The sequence below is a fragment of the Alosa pseudoharengus genome, unplaced genomic scaffold (genome assembly GCF_046254945.1).
Source record: "Alosa pseudoharengus isolate Yale_2024_CS ecotype anadromous, Long Island Sound unplaced genomic scaffold, YU_APseudo_1.1 YU_APseudo_1.1_scf_2, whole genome shotgun sequence".
NCBI lineage: Eukaryota > Metazoa > Chordata > Actinopteri > Clupeiformes > Clupeidae > Alosa > Alosa pseudoharengus.
Genome location: NW_027468663.1, coordinates 30,055,733 through 30,068,793, shown reverse-complemented (window position 1 = coordinate 30,068,793; position 13,061 = coordinate 30,055,733). Strand labels below are relative to the sequence as shown.

Below are 13,061 nucleotides of genomic sequence, written 5' to 3'. Positions count from 1 at the left end.
AGATACTTTGCTTGGAGCCTAGTTCTAGACGTGACGTCATTATAAACAATTTTAAGGAGGAATGCATTATGGGGTATATGGAGTCCTCCTAAACTAAATCAGAGACGGTTGATAGAATCTTTGACTAAATCACTGTAAAAAAAGATAAACACTCATAAGAAAACAGTGAGTAATAGCCTACTTACATGGACTTGTCGCCTTTAAATTTTACGAAAAAGAATTGAGCCGAATGAGATTATTTTGTCAAGTAGCCTATTCTTTATTTTTAAATGATTTTACGTTTGGTTTTCTTTTCTTTTCTTTTTTATTATGATAGGCCTAGGCTATTTACCTCTAGCCTATTCTTTGACTAGATTGCCCTTCTATGCTTTTATTTGTTATTACTGTTTGCTTTTGTTTATTTAAAGCACATTGAATGACCTGTGTAGCTTTGAAATGCGCAAAAATGATAAACTTGACTTGACTTGACTAATCGAAATGCTATGAGAATGAACAACAACAATGATGATGTTAGTAATAATAACGACAACAACAACAAGATTCTAGTACAAATAGGCTAATATATTATTATTATTATTATTATTATTAGCCTGATATTATTATTGTTGTTGTTTTTGTTGTACAATCACCATCATCATCACCATCCTCATACTATAATAGCCTATTCAAGTAGTTTTAAAATCGAACTTATCACATTCCTCAATTATTCTTCTCTTGCATCCACAGACCATGCATGTTGTAGGCCTAGGCCTGCATGCACATGAGAGTCACATTGCCCTATCAATTCACACTCTTAAAGAGTGGTAGTGGGTTGTTGACTTAAAACGTTTGGAAGGGAATTTGTTTGCTCTGAAAGGCTTGGTTGTTAGGACTTTTACATGTCTTGTTAACAAACAACAATTCCGACTGCAAAGTCCCTAATTTAAACGAGTGAAAGGACGTATTAAGTATACTCTTTTGATCCCGTGAGGGAAATTTGGTCTCTGCATTTATCCCAATCCGTGAAACACACTCAGCACACAGTGAACACACACTAATCACGGCGCAGTGAGCTGCCTGCAACAACGGCGGCGCACGGGGAGCAGTGAGGGGTTAGGTGCCTTGCTCAAGGGCACTTCAGCCGTGCCTACTGGTGGGGGTTCGAACCGGCAATCCTCCGGTAACAAGTCCGAAGCGCTAACCAGTAGGGCACGGCTGCCCAACGTTTCAGAACACCACACATGAAAGCATGATCAGCTACAGACAACTAGAGGCAGATAGAGCGTGATGTCACTTATAGGCTACCAGAGACCAGTGATGCATTATTCCACAACATAATTTGTCTTCTCTATCATAAAGTTATTCAATAGGCTAATACTCAAAACAGCTGTTAGGCTTATGTTATTTTGATCTGTAAGAAATGTCACATGCAACCATGCTTAAATTCTGCTCACTGCACATTTATTAGGCTATATTATAACAATATTCATTATTGAATTCTTATAGCTGGAATTATGTTTTTCCCATTATCATCCTATTTTTAAAGCAGGCCTACCTGCGGGCATGTAATTGGGCTAGGTTTTCTACAGGAATAGCATGTAGCTAGTGTGACTAAAGACTAAAAATTATATAAGAAAAAACATGATGGAAACTCTTTGGAAAAGTGGCTACACATGACAAAAGCTACAGCAAAATATGAATACTCATATTTATCATGCCATTGTTGTTAGACAAATTGATTGAGTTTTTTGTGGATGAAAAACAATGAAATAATGATGACTTGATGAGAAATGAGGCTCCATGAGTATGAATTTCAAAGAGTTTTATGAGGTTTACAGGAATTAATGTATTCAGATGAACTAATAACCTCTAGGCCTAATCCTTTTTCAATTTCCATGTGTTCGTCTAAACCACTAACAACTAACCACTAACAGTTGGCTTTTTCCAATATTACATTGTACAGATTTTGCCATAATCAATATTCCTCTGAGGATTTTAATATAAATCAGTCTGTTTTAAACATTAAAAAGTTTTAAAGGCTTATATCTCAGAAACTTGGCATCATCCTATCCCATATCCCAACTATTCTGTGTATTCATTTTATACAAACAATGACTTTTCAAGAAGGTTACATTTTGAGCCTTTTGAAGCAAAATACAGTTGTATTCCTTTACTGGGTACATCAGGTGACATCATGATCAGCAACCACAAAAATCAACCAACTCAAACTCCAAAGTTTATAACTAAACTATTAATTTGGAGAGAGTAACAGTTTTTTTTTTTATTTAACACTTATGATTTTACTGTGTACCAAAACACAGGTCACATATTCATTTTGGTATTTTAAAAATATTTGGCATATTAGAACACTCAGGAAACCATATATTTCATCTTCCATCAGAATCTTTGGTAGAAATAATTTGAGAAAGTTGATAAAGTGCCCTTGCAAGGAGGCCGTGTCCTGAAGTTTTTTGTTTTAAAATAGCATGTTGATTAATGAGGGTGTCATTTTCTGTATGGGGAGAGGGGAGAAGTGAAGTCAGGCCACGCAGCAGAAGGGCAAAGAGATAAGCCTCCTGACGGCCCTCAGGTGCACCCTACGAGTGCATAGGAACCTCAACCTACAGCACAACACTTATTACAGTGAAGACAAAGCACTTAATGACTAGCTTTCCTACACCAACACCTGCAGTTTGCAGTTTTTCCTCCCATGTAATCAGGAATCCGAAAGAACCATACATTCTGATACCCTCTAAATTGTTTAGAATTTAATCCGATTAGTCTAATTTAATCCTACATCTCAGTGCATTCCTAATAGTGTATCCCATGTTGTACACAGGACCTGCTGGGAAACAACATATGTGAGGAGATGCAGAACATTAAGTAGCTTATTTGTTTTATCTTTGAGGTTTTCCTCAACTGGGTGACAGAACAATGGTTTGCTGTTGCAGACCCTAGTCCGTATCTGGAGTCAAAGCCGTGGCTGTTCCCAACCTGTGCTAGATTTCATCTCCTGCCGCATTAGCGAGCATCCACAGTGAGCTATTGTTTCAGACTTAATTATAAAGCTCTGAAATGATCTGACCTGCTCGGTGCCAGGTTAGGCCGAGTGTGTAGACGCCGCATGCCATCCCGTCTCGGGGGTAATTGAAGGAAACGCTAGACGGCCGTCGTGATCTGATGAAGTGAAAATGATCCACTCATGTTGGGAGCTGAGAAGGGGAAAAAAAGCTAGAGGTAGGAGTAAGAAAAAAAATAAGTGAATGGAAAGTTTTGGTTTCATCAGACAACCCCCCTCTGTGTTTGGTAGTTATAAGAAGGGGGCAACATGAGCTGTTGACTTTTTTTTCTAATTCGTCTGCACCACTCACCTCCTTGGAGCTTGCAAGCATTTGGAAGGATACCTTCCCCATGGAGAACATGGACCCCTCTGCCAGGCATTTTGCTGTTGTATTTCTCCTGCTTGGACTAGTCAGCGCCTCCAGCCAGAATAACATCAGTAAGACTCTCTCTTAATTATTTAAAGGTGTTGGGTCCTCACATCAACTAGGCCTAATGACAGCTAATGGGTTGTGTTGATGGTTATTGTGTGTCAAAGTCATTCATTTCAACACATCAGCAGGCACATTGTTGGCAATGAACTATTGGGACATTACACAAGAGTGCTGGATATATTCTGGTTTGTGTATATAATTAAAACTCTGTGGTGGGATGGATTTTAATATTAATCAATGATTTGCTTGGCAAATTCTGTCGTGGCTGATGATGTCTACCTCAGTCACATGGTGTACAGTGACTGATGCAGAAGAGCATAAATGTCTGGATCTGGCAGGGAACGCTACAGCCAGGAACCTCCGTGGAAAACTACAGTGCACGCGGGGCCTGAGCCCCACCGACTGCATGCTCAAAATCAAGGTCAGTGGAATTAAAAAAAAACAGGAATCATGGAGCAGGCCTCGGTTGTCAGGAATCTATATGAAACTCAACAAGGAGTAATCTGCTTTAATGGAACTACACTCTGCATATTCTCGGAAGACTTTATGTAGACCTTGAGTTTAGGATTTTGCCAGAAATTACTTGGTTCTAATTTCCTTATTATGGGAATTGATATTATGCAAAGACATAGTAAAACATATCATTAAATCAATCAACTATTCACTCAATGAATGGATCAATGCCAATAATAACTTGTGTTTATTCATATCAATATTTAATAGCAAAGTAAGCATACACTCTCCTCATTCTGTGCAGTCATTCATTAGGAGAAATGTATTAACTGTTCTGTCAACAATATTATGCATAATGGGGACATGGCTTGCCCCCTCCTCTTTAAAATTGAAGGGCATTTTTGTAACCTTCAGGGGACTTTTTGCCCCAAGCCCTGCCTGATATGTGAATGTGGTGCAGGGGTAGCATGTCTTAACTGTGTGTTCTGGTCAGAATGGATCAGCAGACGCTGCTTCCATGTACCCTGATGAGATCTACACCGCTGGATTCTGCTATGGACTTGAACTGGCTGCAGGCGAGTCCTTAAATGGCGAGGGTGAGTTCAAATCAGTTTGATTTCAGTTAGCCAAAAGCAGACTTGCATGAAGGCTTTTTTGTTGTGTTTACATAAATTAATTGTGGACTTGGTGTGACAATTACAAGCAATCTAAATGAAGTCCTTTAAACTATGGCAACAGTAAAATCATGATAGTTAAGTGGTTTTGTCATGCTGTCCTTCTGCATTCTTGCCACGCCTTAACCACCCCCACCCCCCAGATGGCATCAACTACTACGTGGTTGCCCTGGCGCGGCGCTCCTCCAGCGACCTGTCTCTGCTGGAGATGCACGAGCGCAGCTCCTGTCATCCCGGCATCCGCACCACGGTGGGCTGGACCGTGCCCATCGGCTTCCTGGTCAACACCTCGCAGATCAGTGTGGACGAGCAGTGCAACTTCCCCCACGGTGAGAGACGGTGGGCATGCAAGGGCAGAAAGATATGGGAGACTGGGTAACATTCTGGATAGTCCACCTACAAGTGGTTTGCTTAATTTCAAGTTGACTCTTTTGTCATAGTTCAATGAACATCATCTAACTCAAATCCAAATCCGATCATTAAACCCAACTACAACCAAAAATTGTATTTAAACGTTTAATCAGATTGTTTGTTCGTAATCTCGTCATCTGTAGATATTGTGCTATTATGTTTTGTTTTAACTCTTCATATGATTTGTTTCAGTTTGTCATTTGATCATTGTTGTTTTTTTGTGGATAGGGAGTAAGATTTGATACTTTACTGTTGACTATTGAATGTTGTATGCTAAAGTATTTCCATTGAAAGGTAGAAAGGAGCCTGCACACCTTGGTAGATAGTACCGCAGGTGCAGCTATTTCACAAAAACACTTCAGAGAAGGGGAAAAGAGAAGTGTTGTGCTTTTGTTGTGCTTTTCTTTTCCTCTTCTCTGAAGTATTTCCATTGGCCATAAGAATGTATGATGGTGCAAATGATTTTGCAAGTTCATTAATCATCAGTCTACATAGATCCAGTCCCACAGATATGCTGCCTAAGCTGCTTGATCAGTCATTCTCTCTCTTTAACTGAATTCTCATTCTCATTCTTTAAATCATGTCCTGTCAGCGGTGGGGGATTTCTTCGGGTACAGCTGCGTTCCAGGAGTGAAGGACCCAGAGCATGACCCCAGGGGGAACAATCCCAAGAACCTTTGCGAGGCATGCATTGGAGATGAGAATGACCGACACATCTGTGTCAACAACCCTCGGGAGCGCCACTTCGGGGAGGCTGGGGCACTCAGGTAGGCCGGCTGGAAAACATCCTGTGACACTGCAGACAAGATCCCCAGGCTCAAGCAGCAGATCAGGCTGGATGTGGTCCAGATGTGGCCCATGTCTGGCAAGTAACTGCCAGATAACCCATAGCTACGTAACCCATAGCTCAGCCAGATTCGGGGCAGATCCATACAAGACATTGCTACTCTCTGACTCATGTCTTCACAAGACTGTAAATGCTTACACGGACAGCTGACGTGCCACATACTGTATGGGCAACTATGCTTGTCAAAGATGAATTTTATATTTCACAGCACAGTGGTGTTTTTACAGAAGCAATTTCCACTTGATTTTTCAATTTAGTACCTTTCTGTACTGTAGATGTCAACTTGCAGAAACTGTAATCAGGTTGTTTGCAATAGAGGAAAACATTGTTATGAGAGTAATCCAATCTGCTATGGGCCGCCTGGCATTAAAATTTGTAATCAACATTTTATTTTTAATGCTATTCTGTCAGCTGTTTCTGTTGTTTACTGCTCTTTGAGAAATGTTATTTATCTCACTTTGTGTGTATGTGTGTGTGTGTGTGTGTGTGTGTGTGTGTGCGTGTGGTCTCTAGATGTGTGGCAGAGAATCTCGGGGACGTGGCCTTTGTCAAACACACTACGGTCTTTGATAACATGCACGGTAAGTCAGTCACCGTCTCTCAATGCAACCCTACACAGCCTGTCTGCCACTATGGTAACACGTGTGTTCGTTGTGGACAACACAAATGCTCTGGCAATGCCTTTGTCCAGATTGGGCACCCAGATTAAAGTCTGGAGGAAAAAACACAAAAGCTGGCATTCAAACTAAACTGCAGAGATGCAGAGAGAGAAAATGTATCCAATGTTGTTTCAGATGGACACAAATAGTAGAACAAACAAACAAATAAACAAACAAATAAATGGCTACCAAACAACCAGCAATACGTATATTGCCATCTATATTGCTGAAAAGACCCAGTTTAGTTTGCTGTTGCTGTTGTCTGCAATGGTTTTGCATGCTGATGTCCAAAACTCCTTACTGCTGATATAAATTAGTCTTAGTTGACAGATATACTTTCACTGTCTTGTCTTATTATGTATGTTTACTATCACTATTACCAGTAACACAAAACATAGGCTACCATGAAAGAAATATCCCCCTTTGCAGACACTTCAGAAACTTTGCAGTTGTTCCCCTTGCCCTCTCTGTAGGTTGTACTACTCAAAATCATACATCAGAGGGCAGTATGTCTCAGTCCAACTGAACTGATGTGTGCGTCCCCTGTTCTCTCTGTGCCACACAGACTACTTATCCACCCCAGCTATCAGGGTGGTCTTATACAATTAGTTTTATCATGACATCAGAGAACCAGCACTTCACTGTTTATTGCTGATAGTAGCTATTTGAAGAGGGGATGACCAGCCCTTTCTTTTCGATCAATGGTCTACATTCCTCTGAAACACTGAGGCCAAACCGCAAGTCATTTCCCTATCATTCAGCTGCCTTTGGTACATATTTAATCCCAGATGGCTAACAGATGGGTGTCTGTGACATCTTAATTGGCAAATAGCAATCTAATGACTAGTGAGAACTCCGGCAGATTTGCAGCTTATTGCAGACAAAAGACACTTCTCTATTTTTCCACTGAAAAAAAGGCAAAAAAGAGAGATCCCATTTCCCCCTCTGTGAGCCGTCTCGGCATCGGCACTGTCCCCAAACCAAATCGGGAATGAATGAAACCCTTCTCAGTGCTCAGGAAAAGACAAAGGACTCTATCACAGTGGAAACGCTGTTTTTTTGCCCGCTGGTGCAATATCTCACGGTCCTCACCATCCTCCATCTCCACCCCAGCCCATCCCACCCCAACCCAGCCCAGCCCACCTCTCTCTCCACCCTCACCATGAATACAAATCAGACCATTAAGCATTCAGCGTGCATCCATCTCCGCATACCTTCTCCTCTACCCTAAATGGGAAAGCTCTTCCTATCCCCCTCACTCCCTCTCACTCGTGCCTCTTTTATCACAGCTCTCCACTCATGCATCCACACTGCTCTCTGATCTGGTAGGAAGCAATTGTTACGATGGATCTGGAGCTGGAGAATCTCTCTCTCTCTCTCTCTGTGTGTGTGTGTGTGTGTGTGTGTATGTGTGTGTGTGTGTTTCGTGTGTAGCATACATGACCAAATCATAGCCTACACTCTCTTATCTCCTCCCTAAATGGCATGAACTAGGTGTTGTAGGAGATAGGCAGGAACCAGCAGCTGTAGGCAATGAACCTGGAGCAGCAGCCAGGTGTTTGTGTGTGTGTGTGTGTGTGTGTGTGTGTGTGTGTGTGTGTGTGTGTGTGTGTGTGTGTGTGTGTGGCACACATAAACCCCATCCAGGATATAATGTCTCTGCTCTGCTCTTCTCTTGTGGCAGGCAGAAACCAGGAGTCCTGGGCCTTGGACCTGGAGTTGGAGGACTTGAAGCTGCTGTGCCCAGATGGCAACGAGGCCTCCCCGTTTGAGCACAAGCTGTGCCACCTGGCCGTGGTGCCCACCAACGCAGTGGTGGTACGCGCAGAGGACAAGTGTCGCGTCTACAAGTTCCTGGAGCGCGTGCAGGTCAGTGGGTGGGGGGTCGTAATAGAGACACAGAGAATCATCCTATGTGTATATTACACATACTCACACACAGAGAGAGAGAGAGAGAGAGAGAGAGAGAGAGAGAGACAGAGAAGCACACACACCACACACACACACACACACACGAAGGCTAAATGGCTATGTGATATTACATCCATATCCCCCAGGGGACCATAGGACTTAGGTGTAAATCCACCCCTCCAGCTCCTGTAAAGTTTCAGCGTCCCTCTGAAATATCAGCCACTCAATGCCAATACATCACAAGGTGTGGTGCATGATTGAATTTAACTCAGCAGAGGTTTCTATAAGACTACAGGTGAATATATTATATATATATTTAACATGTTTTTCCCCCTTTGAAACAGAAATATGGTCAAAAACACAATGTTGCTTTCCTGAATTCAACTCCTTATTATTGCAATCTCTGTCCACATTATCATTTTCGTATTGTTTTTGATCAGTTTTATAGCCACACTGGAACAGTAAAACGCCATTGAAGTGTTTGTTGTTGGTGATGTCTGATACGCTAAAATGTGTCAGTATCATGGCAACGGCACGTCATTATATCTGAAACTTTACGTTTTCACTATCCACACTACAACCTAACCTAACTCTCGCCAGATGAATTTCGGTCCGCCTAGCTCCACTTACATCCATCTGGGATCGCTTCCGTTGAGAGTGATTTCGGTATATTTTATGGTAGAGCCAATCAGGACTCAGGGCGAGAGTTTCATAGATGTGACGTAGTGTAAAAGCGACTGTGAGACTGTTCTCAGCGTCACGGGTTGGCTTTGATGTGAGTGGTTGAAGTAGCACGTCAATAGATGACGGAAGTGGCTTATCCAATCATATGCAAGAATTTTTGATGAGGCCCAGCCTTCTAAAACACCACTCCAATGGATCAATCCCAGATTGAGGTTTCATCCATACTGAATTATCAGAGGCATGCAGAAATTCGGGTGTTGTTCACTGATATTAAAATTTGCTAAGTTATGCTTAATGACCTCTGGGTGAAATTCGGTCCTTTCGACTCACAATAGTTGGCCACCCAGTGCTGTAATGTCACTTGGATTAATGCTAATTATATGACATAATACAACTAGGCCTTGCTGTCTCAGTCAAATAGTCTTTTTTGTTCTCTGATGCAGACCATGCTGCCTGTTTATTAAATAAGAAATGGTGCATTCACTGACGGGGAGTGTGAGTGATGATGGAGGGTTCGCTTCACCAAGAAATTTAGCCAGCAGCTGCCACTGTTGAAACTTGTTTAATCCTCAGTCTTCCTCTGCCCACACCCCCCTGCTTCCTCTTCATCTAGATAGATAGATAGATAGATACTTTATTGATCCCCAGGGGAAATTCAAGAAATTCAAGAAATTCTGCTGCTGTAAAGACTGATGCATTCAATATCTCTAGACCCGGCCTGCCACTGTCCATTGATTTTTGTTCTGCGTTAGCACTCGTTTCAGCATTGCTTTATTATTATGAGGAGTTGGCACAGGGCTGAGCTTTGTCAACAGCCCCCTGCCTCAGGCGGCTAGACGTGAGGAATAATTGCAGCGATGTCTGCAACTCACTGTCCTACCCGGTCCTCGTTAGGACGTGCAAATATGTGTGTGTGAGAGAGTGTGTGTGTGTATATGTGTGTGTGTGTGTGTGTGTGTGTGTGTGTGTGAGTGAGTGGTTGGGGAGAAGTCAGTAGAATTTAGGTGCAGACGAGAATAGATGCACTCTGGTCTTGTCAGACTGCATGCATATTTATGTGCCTGTGTGTCTTAAAATAACTTGAGCTGTATGTGTGTGTGTGTGTGTGTGTGTGTATGTTAGAGCTAATACACAGTATGTGTGTACTTGTACGCCAACATCTATTGTTCTGTGTGAGTTTGTAGAATGTGTGTATATGTGTGTGCGTGTGTGTGTGTGCGCGCGTGACCGTGACCAGACCCCCCTCCCCATTACTGAAGGAGCATCTTCTGTCTCTCAGAAGATGCTCCTGTTGTCACCTCACCATCAGCTGTGTGATATCTGTCCTTCTTTCTCTCTATTTTCTCTCTCACTCTCTATCTCTCAATCCATCTCTCTTTCCTCTCTCACTCGGACTCCATCTCTCTTCCACTCTCTCACTCTCACCTGTTCTCCACTCATCCCTCATCCCTCCCTCCTCCCTCTGCATTCTCTTTTCTTCTTTTCTTTTCTTCTCTCACACCTTCCCTTTCTCCCATTCCCTCTTTCCCCTTCTCTCCCCCCTCTAAGTAAGAGCCAGCACTGCTATACAGTGTTGTTGTGTTACAGTATAATTCAAGAGTATGGCCTTACGTAAATCCAAAGCAATTATGGAAAACACCAGTTCCCACTCTAGGTCTCATGCTCTCTTTTACTCAAATTCAAATTCAGATAAGCTGTTTGGCTTGACAAACATGTATTCTTACTGCCAAAAGATTAAAGGAACACCAGTAGTACACAATAATATAAGGATATAAGACACATTTCATCCAACTTTCTATCCATCCATTTCTATCCACATAGAAAAGAAGCCAAATATCAATCTCTGTCTCTGTCTGTCTGTCTCTTTCCTCTCCTCTCTGCAGAATGCCTTTGGCAATGCCACACAGGGTTTTTCTCTGTTCAGCTCGGCGGCGTATGGAGCGGCGAACGTGCTGTTCAGCGACGCCACCCAGAAGCTTCTGCGGGTGGTGGGCAGCTACACGTCATGGCTGGGCCCCAGCTACACCACGGTGCTGCAGGCGTTTGAGTGTGAAGGTAAGTCCATTCGGAGTGTGTGTGAGAGATTAAGAGTGTGTGAGTGAGTAAGTAAGTAAGTTTGTAAGTACATTTTATTTATAAAGCACATTTAAGCAGTGCTCTAAACATATAGAACATATTGTAATATACAGGGACAAGCACAGAGTTACAGACATACAGTAAAAACTAATGAGAGATTACAGGTAAAGAAAAGCTGAAAAGCCGGGTTTTGAGTCTAGACTTTAAAGCAAGGATGGAGGAAGCGCTTTTATGTCAAGTGGCAACTGGTTCCGTAGACGTGGAATAGCGAGTGCAAAGGCTCAGCAACCTTGCCAGTCCTCCTCTAGTTCCTGACAAACCGTCTCCTCTCCTCTGTGTGTGTGTCATGGCCTCCACACAAACAGCTCCATGCATGTGTGTATGTGTGTGTGTGTGTGTGTGTGTGAATATATTTGTGTGTAGGTTTGTGTGTGACATTTCACAATACCCTCTTGAGAATCTACCCCTGATTCAACAAGAGGAATTAATTAGGGAACTAGTCCAGTTGTTCTGTTTGGGTGATGCTTTAATTAATAAAGTGTCAAATGAAGCATTCTTGTGGATCTCCATGTCCTCCCTGTGATCCTTGGGTACAGCATGTGAGCACAGTGTTGTTCATTTAGTTTAAACTGGGATCCTCAGTCTCACAGCTTGTGTCGAAGCTACGTCTTTAGTGAAAACACATATGCTGTCTGCAAATGCCAATGTCCTAGGAAAGTGTGATGTGAGTTGGCTGTGATGTCATTTGGTGTAGACGGGTTTAATATTTAGTGTTTTGACTGGTCATACCTGGTGTAAGCATAACTGATATGGAATGTTTTGACTTTAATGATGTGTTTAGGAGTGTTACACTTAAAATCCTTGTTCTGTTTCGTCCTCTCCTCTCCTCACAGGGCTGTGTTGACTGACCGCAGAACTCTCCAAACCCTTCTCCGTCCTCCAACCACCACCGTCACCACACCCTCACCCCTCCTCCTCCACCCTCGCCCCTCCACCCTGCCCCTGCTCCTGCTCTCCTCCTTTCTTTCTCTCCATCTCCGCTAATCCTCAGCAGTCTGCTTAATGGGCTGCTGTCTCTTCGTATGTGTGGGCCCAACGCCACCTCTCTCTCCCCCCGGCTGCACGGCTCTTGTTTCTAGTCCGTTAGTCTTTTTTTTCTGTTTGTGGCTTTGGCATCTCCTCTTTCTCTGTGACTTTCTGTGACAGACTAGCTGTGCCGCTCACGAGCTGTTTGCGCCCCCTCATGCCCCAATCGGCAGCCCTCTCTGTGCCTCGCTCTCACGATTAGGAAAAGGAGATCACTATGTCTCAGACAGGAGTCTCACACACACACACACACACACACACACACACACACACACACACACACACCTCGAAAAGGGATTAAGAATCTATTACTCCATCCACAATTTGGCCAACCTGCACTTTTTTAAATCTGTGCAACTCAACACCCGTCAATGGTTGTGGTGTCCCTACCGAGTCCAAGGAGAATGGATGCTTTTACATCTCACCTTTCCATTTACAGGACCCAGTGGGTGGCATGAATGTGTTTCTTAAGGGGCTACTGAAATGAAAGCTTTAAAGTGAGGCTTTTGATTGGAAACTGATAAAAAAAACAATCCAGACAGTTAAAAGTCATTAGAAAACTATGGAACCAAATATGGTTGTTCAATACGGTTGTTCAATATGGTTGTTCAATATGGTTGTTCCATTTTTTGTATAACTTCTCTGTTATCCAAAAAATGGCAACATGTAAAGTTGACAAAATATTGTTCCAAATTTATCTGTGTTATACATTCATTCAATACACTGAAACACATTTTACATTTGGATCCCAAACCTGATTAGCCTCCAGTCCTAAGCCATCCAGCTG

General features: G+C 42.7%; 1 protein-coding gene across 1 annotated transcript; it reads left to right on the top strand.

Annotated features, from left to right (window-relative positions):
* Window positions 1–3,390: 3,390 nt before the first annotated feature.
* On the top strand, window positions 3,391–12,092 carry otomp (otolith matrix protein). The gene is made up of 9 exons (XM_076293210.1): window positions 3,391–3,478; window positions 3,758–3,894; window positions 4,420–4,522; window positions 4,744–4,929; window positions 5,604–5,778; window positions 6,372–6,439; window positions 8,202–8,386; window positions 10,996–11,167; window positions 12,082–12,092. Exons 1-9 carry the CDS (start codon window positions 3,391–3,393, stop codon window positions 12,090–12,092), a joined length of 1,125 nt encoding a protein of 374 aa, XP_076149325.1.
* Window positions 12,093–13,061: the final 969 nt, after the last annotated feature.